Source organism: Aquarana catesbeiana, linkage group LG01 (assembly GCF_042186555.1).
Source record: "Aquarana catesbeiana isolate 2022-GZ linkage group LG01, ASM4218655v1, whole genome shotgun sequence".
Lineage (NCBI taxonomy): Eukaryota > Metazoa > Chordata > Amphibia > Anura > Ranidae > Aquarana > Aquarana catesbeiana.
In genome coordinates this window covers 976920408-976933043 of record NC_133324.1, presented here as the reverse complement: position 1 = coordinate 976933043, position 12636 = coordinate 976920408, and the positions used below count along the sequence as shown (strand labels likewise).

Sequence of the window (12636 nt, the reverse complement as noted above, 5' to 3'; positions counted from 1 at the left end):
TGGCTCTCCAGTGCCTTCAATGCCAAACTGCAGAGGGGGTCTTCCAACTGGTGCCTACGCAGATCCTTTTTGGAAAGCTTTGGCAAACCTTCATCCCGACTTGGGTGATGTTGCAATAGCTTCTGGGCAACCCAGCAGCTGACACTCCAATCTCCTTAGCTCTGGCCCCACCCCTTACTTGCTGTTCTGCCCCTTCACAAAGGACTCTCACTCCTTCAGGGGTTAGCTGGGTCAATTCTTCTGGGGAGTCCCGGGAACAGTGGGGTCTTCTCGACATAGCATCCTTATTCCCAACCCCCGGTCGGTACTTTAGGCTGAAGGTAAAACCTGAGAGGTCGGCCAACCATCTATGGCCCGTGGCATCCAGCTTTGCAGTAGTGAGGAAGTATGTAAGAGTGTTGTTATCTGTTTTGTGTATGAACTCTGTGCCATATAGGTAGTCCCTCAGTTTGTCCACTACTGCCCACTTCAAGGCCAGGAACTCCAGCTTGTGGGTGAGGTAGTTCTTCTCAGCAGGTGCCAAACTCCAACTCACATAAGCGACAGGCCTTAAGTGTCCATCATGTTCCTGGTACAACACTCCGCCCAACCCATCTCGGCTGGCATCTACATGCAGCTCGTATCCTGACAATATATATATATATGTAGCAAGGTCTCTGGCCTCCTTCAGTCTGATGAGAACTTCCAGGGCCAAAGACAGCTGACATCCTTCTGTATGTAGTGGGTTGTGAGGCATTGTGGGTGCAAGATGATTAAAGTCATTGGGCGCCAGACACTTCTTGAATGCCACTGAATCCCTTGAGCTCCTCCAATCTTCACAGTGGTATCTTCCTCAAGCGTCAACCCCCCTTCTCTGCTGGATCCCTAGCTTGGCACTCAAGATACCTCTCAAGCTTCACCCCTCTGGCCTGCTCGGTCCCTGGCTTGACACACAAGGCTGCTTTGCAAGCATTACCTCCACTGGCTGGGTTCCTGGCTTGATACCACTGAGTTTTCCCGATTCTCCACCATCCCTGGTTGGTGAGAATTATGCTCTGATATTTGCTTAAGTTACTCACTGTGGTCCCTGGTAATAAGGTTGATGGTCCCTTAGTGGCGACAGCTTCCCTTCTACCTCTGACCACGACAGGTTCTCCGGTCGGCAGAACCGTCACTTCTGGTTCGACTGTAAGCCACAGTCCCAACCCTGCGCTGCTATCTTGCTCCTGGATAGGCCCTCAGACAGCCTAGCAGCCAGATGTTCCCAGGATAGGCCCAAACTCTGGCCTAGTAGCCCAGAGAGCCGTCCAGGTGACACAAATCACTGATCACCTTACTCCACCTGAATATATAGGCTCTCCCTCAGGCCAAGGGATCCAACAAAACCCCTGCCCATTGGCTGAGACACCCTACATACCCATAATCTGACCTTGCATGCCCTTCTCGTATCTAGTACCACCAAGTACCCAGCCACCTAGTGGTATAAGAGAAAAGTGCAACAAGGCCAGACTTAGGGAGAAACCAATTGATCTCTAACAATTAGCCAAGATGACTATTTTTGGGAGCAACCCTGCCTAAATATCCACTGCAATTACAAATGGTGAGTAGATGTATACAGTATCCTGGTGAATTTCTTTGCACATATTTTAAATAATAATTTATTTGTTTTATCTTATTGGTTGCATTGTCACTTTATTAACCACCCGCCGTCGTTTGATGGTGACAGTATGGCACTCCTGCGTGAATCGCTGTAGCTGTACAGCGGGTGCTTTAAGGGGTATAAGGGCCGGGGGCATGCCACGTGACGTAGGAGCCAATGCGCATGGCCGCCAGTGACCCGCGATTGCTCCTGAGAAGGACAAATAGGAGATCTGTCAATGTAAACAGACAGATCTCCATTCTGTCAGGGGAGTAGAGACAGATCTGCTGTTCCTAGTAATTAGGAACAGCGAACGGTCTCCTCCCCCAGTCAGTCACAACAGCTCATTAAGGGGCCGATGGAGCACATTTAAGCCCTTTTTTACCCCCTAGTGTTAACCTCTTCCCTGCCAGTGACATTTATATAGTAATCGGTGGCTATTTTTAGCTCTGATTGTTGTATAAATGTCACTGGTCCCAAAATAGTGTCAAGTGTCCGATCTGTCCGTCGCAATGTTGCAGTCCTGCTAAAAAAAAAAAATCACAGATCACCGCCATTACTAGTAAAATAAAAAAATAATAAAAATGCCAAAAATATATCTCCTATTTTGTAGACGCTATAACTTTTGCGCAAAACAAAACAATATATGCTTATGGCAATTACATTTTTTTTTTAACCAAAAATATGTAGAACTTGAAGGTTTCATATTTTTTTTTCTTTTTGCACATATTTAATTTTTTTTCAGTGCGGTCTTTATTATATTGACATTGATTTTCACATATATTGTGATATATGTGTACAGCTGCTGATCCAAACCAACTAGATGCCACATCCGTGGCGTGGATATAATACACATTCATCAAGCCCCAATTTTAGTTTTCATTATTCCTCATCATATAGGAATCATATGCCATATGGTAAGGAGATATTAAGAATGCCGTTCTAGTAAACTCACCTGATTTGTTTTCATGTATTAGACTCTTTCTCACAGCAGAGTAGACGGGATACGGGTCTTCACCGGTCTCACACATTTCCTTGTGACTGGACAGCTTTCCTTTATTGACCTGCAGAGATAAGAGATACATATTACCAGTGTGTGTTCCCCAAGGTTCAGTGTTATTGGAGGTATACCCCAAGGTTCAGTGTTATTAGAGGTGTACCCCAAGGTTCAGTGTTATTAGTGGTGTACCCCAAGTTTCAGTGTTATTAGAGGTGTGCCCCAAGGTTCAGTGTTATTAGTGGTGTACTCCAAGGTTAAGTGTTATTAGTGGTTTACCCCAAGGTTCAGTGTTATTAGTGGTGTACTCCAAGGTTCAGTGTTATTAGTGGTGTACCCCAAGTTTCAATGTTATTAGAGGTGTACCCCAAGGTTCAGTGTTATTAGTGGTGTACCTCAAGGTTCAGTGTTATTAGAGGTGTACCCCAAGGTTCAGTGTTATTAGTGGTGTACCCCAAGGTTCAGTGTTATTAGTGGTGTGCCCCAAGGTTCAGTGTTATTAGTGGTGTGCCCCAAGGTTCTGTGTTATTAGAGGTATGCCCCAAGGTTCAGTGTCATTAAAGGTATGACCCAAGGTTCAGTGTTATTAGTGGTGTACCCCAAGGTTCAGTGTTATTAGTGGTGTGCCCCAAGGTTCAGTGTTATTAGTGATGTACCCCAAGGTCCAGTGATATTAATGATGTACCCCAAGGTTCAGTGTTATTAAACTTATGCCGCATACACACGGACGGAATTTCCAACAAACAAGCTTGTTGTCGGAAATTCCGACCGTGTGTAGGCTCCATCAGACATTTGTTGTCGGAATTTCCGACAACAAAAATTTGACAGCTGGATCTCAAATTTTCCAACAACAAAATCTGTTGTCGAAAATTCTGATCGTGTGTACACCGTTCTGATGCACAAAAGTCCACGCATGCTCGGAATCAAGCAGAAGAGCCGCACTGGCTATTGAACTTCATTTTTCTCGGCTCATCGTACGTCTTGTACATCACAGCGTTCTTGGCGATCGGAATTTCCGACAACATTTGTGCAACCGTGTGTATGCAAGACATGTTTGAGCCAACATCCGTCGGAAATAAATCCAGGATTTTGTTGTCGGAATGTCCGATTCGTCTGTACGTGGCATTAGACTTACACTTGCGCTTAGAAGGAAACTAGAACATGCACAGTAGATGACAACAGCTAGTCTACAAAGGCTGTGATGGGGCACAGAGAAGATGGGAGGGACAGCTGAAGGCAGGATTAAGTAGGTATACTTCACTCTACACCAATAAATACTCTGTTCTACAGCATGTAATGAGTTTTTCATAGTCTAGGTTTAATGACACTTTAACCGCTTGCCGCCCACCCACTGTCAAATGACAGAAGAGCCGTGCGGCTCTCATTCTGGGTGGACGTCATATGGTGGCACCCCAGATCGGTCGTTCTCACAGCCGGTCACATGTAAATGTGGAAGTGCCAAATATCGTCTCTCCTCGCCTCACACTGACAGAGTGCGTGGCAAGGAGAGCCAATCAGCGGTATCTCCTTGCAGGGGAGACCAGGGCAAGTAATCGGGACATTGATCATCAGTGCCCTGATTCCAGGAAAGCCTAAGTAGTGCCACTAATCAGTGCCCATTAGTGATGCCAGTCAGTGGTGCCCACCAGTGCCGCCTATTAGTGTGACAAATTAGTGCCACCTCATCAGTGCCCTTCAGTGCAGCCTCATCAGGGCATATCAGTTAAGGACAAAAATTACTTATTTACAAAATTTACTGACATAAACTAAGACAAACTGTTTTTTATTTTGTTTTTGTTTTTTTTTTTTTAATTTTTGGTCTTTTTTCTTTTTACTAAAAAATCCAGCAGTGATTAAATACCACCAAAAGAAAGCTCTATTTGTGTGGAAAAAAATGATAAAATGTAATTGTCAAATGTAAATGGGTACAGTGTTGAATCGAGCAATTGTCATTCAAAGCGTGACTAGGGATGAGCTTCGTGTTCGAGTCGAACCCATGTTCGACTCGAACATTGGCTGTTCGGTCGTTCGCCGAATTCTGAACGTTATGGGCCGTTCGCGCCAAATTCGTGTGGCGCGTCACGGCCCATAATTCACTGCGGCATCGCAGTGCATTGCTGGCTGATGATTGGCCAAGCATGCACTATGACCCGCATGCTTGGCCAATCACAGCGCCGTCGGTAGAGAGAGCTGTAATTGGCCAAAGCCAGGGTGGCTTTGGCCAATTATGGCTCAGGGGGTTTAGAACACGCCCCACACTATATAAGGCCGCCTGCACGGCGGCCGAGGGTAGTGTGTGTTCCGGCATTGAGAGAGAGATAGATAGACAGAGAGACAGTGTCATTTCATTTGAGTTAGCTAGATTAGGCAGGACAATCAGTGAGTTAGCTGCACTTACAGTGTATTGTGTATATATATGCATCCCAGGTGTTGCATATATATATATATATATATATATACACTGTATTCAGTTTAGCTAGATCCGTTCCTGTTATCTTCTTACTGACAGGCAGGCTTGTCTTGTTACAGTATTTACAGCTACCTGAAGAAAATTGCTGGTGTTCTTTTGATCCTATTAGTACCACAGTCAGGCAGCTAGACTATTTACAGTTAGTGTAGTGCGTCCTGCTCACAGTGTTCACCTAAAATTACAAGTTAGTGTGGTGCGTCCTCCTCACAGTGTTCAGCTAAAACTACAAGTTAGTGTAGTGCGTCCTGCTCACAGTGTTCAGCTAAAACTACAAGTTAGTGTAGTGAGACCTCTGCACAGTGTTCATCTAAAGCTACAAGTTAGTGCAGTGCGTCCTGCTCACAGTGTTCAGCTAAAACTACAAGTTAGTGTGGTGCGTCCTCCTCACAGTGTTCAGCTAAACCTACAAGTTATTTTTTTGCAAGCTCTGCACAGTGTTCATCTAAAGCTACAAGTTAGTGCAGTGCGTCCTGCTCACAGTGTTCAGCTAAAACTACAAGTTAGTGTAGTGAGACCTCTGCACAGTGTTCATCTAAAGCTACAAGTTAGTGTAGTGCGTCCTGCTCACAGTGTTCAGCTAAAACTACAAGTTAGTGTGGTGCGTCCTCCTCACAGTGTTCAGCTAAAACTACAAGTTAGTGTAGTGCGTCGTGCTCACAGTGTTCAGCTAAAACTACAAGTTAGTGTAGTGAGACCTCTGCACAGTGTTCATCTAAAGCTACAAGTTAGTGCAGTGCGTCCTGCTCACAGTGTTCAGCTAAAACTACAAGTTAGTGTGGTGCGTCCTCTTCACAGTGTTCAGCTAAACCTACAAGTTATTTTTTTGCGAGCTCTGCACAGTGTTCAGCTAAAGCTACCTGTAGAAGGTCGGTGGTGTTTTCCTGATCCTATCACTACCGCAGGCAGATAAAAAAGCTACAAGTTAGTTTTTTGCGAGCTCTGCACAGTGTTCAGCTAAAGCTACCTGTAGAAGGTTGGTGGTGTTCTCATACTACAGGCAGGCAGTTGATTTTGCTAGCTGCAGTATCAGTATATATATATATATATATATATATATATATATATATATATATATATCCCAGGTTAGTGCATCTACAGGCCATTAGTATGTCTGGAAGGCCAAGAAGGAGAGGCAGACAGTCACAAGCCAATAAGAGAGGGCAAGCAGGCTCTGTGTCTAGTGCTGGTCGTGGAGACGGTGCATCCTCATCAGCACGTGGCCGTGGGACACGCTTGGCCTTTTTTTCGGCAGCTGGCCGTGTTGAGCCGCAACATGCGGAAGACTTGGTCGAGTGGATGACCAAGCCGTCCTCATCCTCCTCATCCTCTCTCATCCATGCTCAGGGTACTTTGTACATCAGTGACTCCTTCCCTAGCCCCACCATGTCCTCCTGAGGAGTCCCTCAAACTGTTTGACCACAGTGTTGGGTACATGCTCCAGGAGGATGCCCAGCGTTTGGAGGGCTCTGATGATGATACTGAGTTTGATGAAGGCAGTAACATGAGCACGGACAGAGGGGGTGCCCAAGAAGGACAGCAATCTGGCAGTCATGCTCCCCCTGCTGCAGCATACTGCCAGGTTTGCTCCAGTGATGAGGAGGGAGGGGATGATGAGGTCACTGACTCAACGTGGGTGCCTGATAGGAGAGAGGAGGAGGAGGAGGCGGCACATCACCAACAAGGCAGGATGCCCTCCAGGGGCCAGCCTAAGGGCAGCACACTGACTGCATCACACCCCAAAGCTCCACATGTGCAGGGCGCTGCAGTCTCTGCGCATTATTCAAAAAGTTCTTTGGTGTGGGCCTTTTTTGAGACGAGTGCATCAGATCGCACCGCTGCTATTTGCAACATATGTCTCAAGCGTATCTCGCGTGGCCAAAACATCTCCCTAGAAAACACAAAGTTGCAATAAATACATCACACATGACATGCAAAAATTCCTAAAGTGTCTGGTGCTAAATAAATAAATATTAAAATATTGCTCTACAAACGTTGCAAATAACAAAGTGACAAGTGCCCTGTGAAGAGGTCACTCTGAAAAGTACTAAACACACGTGCCATGCAAATGTGTTTAGTACTTTTCAGAGTGACCTCTTCACAGGGCACTTGTCACTTTGTTATTTGCAACGTTTGTAGAGCAATATTTTAATATTTATTTATTTAGCACCAGACACTTTAGGAATTTTTGCATGTCACGTGTGATGTATTTATTGCAACTTTGTGTTTTCTAGTGTTTAGACATAGACCACTTCATGCTCTCAGCAGTGGTTAATACTGTTTTTTCCTTTTTGAGGGAATATAGCACTAGACACCTTGGATGCGATTTATTGCACTCATTATGCTTCTTATGTTTAAATCACCAGTCACTTTAACCCACAGGAGTTGTAATAACTGCCAAACATATTTCACTTAAGGGAATACACACGTGACATTTTGGATACAATTGTATATATGTAGACATTTCTTTTACAACTTTGGGACAGCGCCACACTCACACACTTTTCTTTTTTCACTTTTTCCGCTTATTCCACCCCCTGTGGAGTCAGCATATGTGAGGGCAGCAGTCTATCAATTTAGGAATATACTTCCCACCTAGGCTTCTAATTACACCCATTAGCGCGGACTCCCTATTTCTTTTGTTACAGAACATCTCCCGCTTGGGTACACATGCCTGAACAGACATATGTTGACCTGCCATGCAGTTCGTTGGCAAGCGTATCTAAAAGACCCACACCAAAGAACAAAGAGGACCTCTCCTTGCTCCTCATCAGCTGAGATCTCCAACCCCACTATACCTTCAGTCGTCTCTGAGACCTGCACTGAGAGGAATGAATGTGTAGAATTAGGTGTGTCACAGCCAAGTACTTGTGGGCAATCTGCTTTTGGTACACCGACATCAGATTGTTCCAGGCAAATTTCCCTGCCCCAGTTGCTGCACTGCCGAAAGAAGTTTGCTCCCAGCCATCCACATGCCCAGCGGTTGAATGCTAGCTTGGCAAAATTGCTAGCACTTCAACTGCTGCCTTTTCAGTTGGTAGACTCTGCCCACTTCCGTGAGTTTGTGGAATGTGCGGTTCCTCAGTGGCAGGTACCCAAACGCCACTTTTTCTCACGGAAGGCGATTCCGGCTCTCTACCGGCATGTGGAAGGCAATGTCCATGCCTCGCTGGACAGGGCGGTCAGCGGTAAGGTGCATATTACTGCTGACTCATGGTCCAGCAGGCATGGACAGGGACGTTACCTAAGTTTCACGGCGCATTGGGTGACTCTGCTGGCAGCTGGGAAGGATGCAGGACAAGGTGCAGTAGTGTTGGAGGTTGTTCCGCCACCACGCCTCCAAAATGCCACTACTAATGATTGTGACACGACTCTCTCCTCCACCCCCTCCTCTTCTTCTTCCTCCATGGCCTCTTCCTGTGCTTTTTCCTCGGAACCAGCGGTGCTCTGTAGCCGTTCAAGGGGCTACGCAAGTACGCAGGCCAAAAGATGCCATGCGGTGCTTGAGCTGTTGTGCTCGGGGGACAGGAGCCACACTGGGGCAGAGGTTCTGTCAGCTCTGCAGGGGCAGGTTCAGAGGTGGTTGACGCCACGCCAACTTAAGGCAGGAATGGTGGTTTGCAACAATGGCACCAATCTCCTCTCTGCCCTCCAACAGGGACAAATGACCCATGTGCCCTGTTTGGCTCACGTCCTTAACTTGGTGGTGCAGCGGTTCTTGCGCAGGTACCCGGGCTTACAGGATGTCCTGAGGCAGGCCAGGAAAGTCTGTGTGCATTTCCGCCGGTCATATAATGCTAGTGCTCAGCTGGCGGACCTCCAAAAGGAGTTTAACCTGCCCAAGAACCGCCTAATCTGTGACATGCCCACCAGGTGGAACTCAACGTTGGCCATGCTGCAGCGGCTGCACACGCAGCAGAGGGCCATCAATGAGTACCTGTGCGACTATGGCACCAGGACAGGGTCAGGGGAGCTTGTTTTTTTTCCCCACGCCAGTGGGCCATGATCAGGGATGCATGCACTGTCCTGTCACCATTTGAGGAGGCCACGAGGATGGTGAGCAGTGACAGTGCATGCATCAGTGACACTGTCCCCCTTGTCCACCTGTTGGAGCACACGCTGCGTGGAATAATGGACAGGGCACTTGAGGCAGAACAGAGGCAGGAAGAGGAGGACTTCCTTAGCTCTCAAGGCCCCCTTTATCCAGACAGTGTTCCTGCGTGCCCGCCGATCACACAGGAAGAGGAGGAGGAGGAGGATTGTGTCAGTATGGAAGTGGAGCCTGGCACTCAGCATCAGCAGCAGTCTTTAAGGGATCAGTCCCAAGAAACGCATGGACTTGTACGTGGCTGGGAGGAGGTGGCTGCGGACCATGTCGTCCTTAGTTATCCAGAGGACTCCGGACCGAATGCCTCAGCAAACCTACGCTGCATGGCCTCCCTGATCCTGGAAAGCCTGCGTAAGGATCCTCGTATTCGTGGTATCAAGGAGAAGGACCAATACTGGCTGGCAACCCTCTTTGATCCACGTTACAAGGGTAAGGTTGCAGACATTATCTTGCCATCGCAGAGGGAGCAGAGGATGACACATATTCGGGAGGCCTGGCAGAAAGGTGTGTGCAACGCGTTCCCAGAGACTGGGAGGTTACAAACTCCTGTTTCTGGACAACGTGTTGCTGAGGCTTCGGTCAGTCAAAGAAGGAGCGGTGGAGAAGGTGGCCGTCTGACCGATGCGTTCAGACAATTTTTTGGTCCACAGCCCCAAGGTATGATCGGTTCCAGCAACCATCGCCAGCATCTGTTTTACATGGTGCAGGAATACCTAGGGCAAGATCTGACTTGGACACCTTTCCCACCGAAAATCCTCTGGGTTACTGGGTCTTGAGGATGGATCTCTAGCCAGAGCTTGCACAGTATGCAATTGAGCTACTGACCTGTCCTGCATCCAGCGTTCTTTTGGAATGCACATTCAGGCTTTGTAACCGATCACAGGGTGCGTCTGTCCACCGACTCGGTCGATCGACTGACCTTCATAAAAATGAATCAGTCTTGGATCACCACCAGCTACCAAGCACCTGATGCAACCGAATATTTTTTTTTGAAATCTCAGATCCCTTCAAAGACTGCCTATGCTGATGCTGAGTGACTATCCCTGAGTAATTATCCTCTTCCTTCTCAATGATCACGCTGATAGCTTGTAAGAACATTTTTGGTTCTGGGCGCCACCACCAGTGCCTAAGGCCCAATTTTTCAGCCCCTGTTTAACAGGAGTGTGTAATTACAATTTTTGATGCAATACTTTGCAGCAGGGCTCGTTTCTGCGTTCCAACTAGAGTATCTGTGAGGGGTTGCAGCGTTGTGGCACCAGCACCAGTGCCTAAGGCCCAATTTTTCAGCCCCTGTTTAACAGGGGCGTGTAATTACAGTTTTTGATGCAATACTTTGCAGCAGGGCTCATTTCTGCGTTCCAACTAGAGTATCTGTGAGGGGTTGCAGTGTTGTGGCACCAGCACCAGTGCCTAAGGCCCAATTTTTCAGCCCCTGTTTAACAGGGGCATGTAATTACAATTTTTGATGCAATACTTTGCAGCAGGGCTCGTTCCTGCGTTCCAACTAGAGTGTCTGTGAGGGGTTGCAGTGTTGTGGCACCAGCATCAATGCCTAAGGCCTAATTTTTCAGCCCCTGTTCAACAATTTACAATTCTTGATCTAATATTTCACAGCAGGGCCCATTTCTGCACCCACCAAGAGCGAGTGAGGACTTACAGTGTTGTGGCACCAGCACCACCACCACCACCAGCAAAGGCCCAATTTTTCTGCCCTTGTTCAACAGGGGCATGTAATTACAATTCTTGATCTAATATTTCACAGCAGGGCCCTGTGAGGGCTTACAGTGTTGTGGCCACAACAACACCTAAGGCCCAAATTTCTGTTGAGTATATAGGGCAGGCCCCTACTTTCAAACATCTAACTTACAAACAACTCCTACTTGCAAATGGAAGGAGAGAACAGGAAGTGAGATGAAATCTACCCCTAGGAAGGGAAATTCTCTCCTGTAAGAGTTAATATGGGAAAAACATTTCTCCTTTCCACTGATGCTTTCCAATCCTTGTTCCACAAAAAAAACCCAAATTTTCAAAAAACATTTGTCATTGGCACAAAAAGTGAGGTGAAATCTTCTGAAGAGGAGGACAGACAGCAAAACAAATGTCACAGGGGTGATAACCCTTCCCTATGTTTTCCAAAAAGCTTAAAAAAGATTTTTTTGGCTGGAGCTAAACACGTTAAAAATGTACCCGTTCAAAATTACAAACAGATTCTACTTAACAACAAACCTACAGTCCCTGTCTTGTTTGCACCGCCTGTATACTGCTGTTCAGAGTATATAGGGCCTGGTGGCCACACACCTTTCCTTATTTTAATTTGGGTGCGGGGTTCCCTTTAATATCCATACAAGACCCAAAGGGCCTGGTAATGGACTGGGGGGTACCCATGCTGTTTGTCTCACTGATTTTCATCCATATTGCCAGGACCCGACATTACATTAAACCCGCAAGCAGTTTTAAATTAGATTTTTTCCTTTAAAAATTACATTTTGTGCAGGGACTGTTCTAAACACGGGAAACACGCGCCACTTTACAGGCATACTATAGACACCCCCCAGGTACGATATTTAAAGGAATATTTCACTTTTTTTTTTGTTTTTTACTTTAACTGCTTCAGATCCGGGCCATTGCCAAATGACGGCAACAGCGCGGATCTAAATTGCCGGGACTACGTCCATTGACGTCGTCCCGTGCACGAGCGGCCTGCGCGCCCCCTGCAGGGCGCGTGCGGCGCGCTCGGTGATCAGCGAGTCTATGAGACTCGCCTGATCACAGATCAAAATAAGGGGTTGGTCCCAACCCCTTACCACATGATCATCTGTCAGCCAATGACAGCTGATCATGTGATGTAAACAGAGCCGGTAATCGGCTATTTTTCCTCCTCGCACTGACAGCGTGAGGAGGAAAAAAAAAACCCGATCACCGGCGGCCGTGATCGGGACATCAGTCCCGATCACGGCGATCTTATAACAAAAAGCAATAGGCAGCAGTGCTGCCTACCAGTGCCCACCATATTAACCCATCAGTGCCCACAGTGCCATCAATCAGCGCCACCCATCAGTGCCCACAGTGCCACCCATCAGTGCCCACAGTGCCACCCATCAGTGCCCACAGTGCCACCCATCAGCACCCACATCAGTGCCACCCATCAGCACCCACATCAGTGCCACCCATCAGCACCCACATCAGTGCAACCTATCAGTGCCCATCAGTGTCACCTACCAGTGCCCATAAGTGCCCATCAGTGCCGCCCATCACTGCCCATCAGTGCCCCCCATCAGTGCCCCCCCATCAGTGCCACCTATCTGTGCCACCTATCTGTGCCACCTATCTGTGCCACCTATCCGTGCCGCCCATCCGTGGCCATCAGTGCCGCCTTATCTGTGCCCATCAGTACCGCCTTAACTGTCCCCATCAGTGCCGCCTTAACTGTGCCTATCAGTGCCGCC

The 12636-nt window shown here is 47.5% G+C and overlaps 1 protein-coding gene across 5 annotated transcripts in view; it reads right to left on the bottom strand.

Annotated features, from left to right (window-relative positions):
* LOC141123432 (cytosolic phospholipase A2 gamma-like) overlaps window positions 1–12636 on the bottom strand; it is a 211903-nt gene that overhangs the window by 84179 nt on the left and 115088 nt on the right. For all 5 annotated transcript variants that reach the window (XM_073612054.1, XM_073612056.1, XM_073612057.1 and 2 more), the window contains one exon: window positions 2574–2682. In XM_073612054.1, the coding sequence (XP_073468155.1) occupies window positions 2574–2682 (109 nt within the window). The remainder of the gene's footprint in view (window positions 1–2573; window positions 2683–12636) is intronic.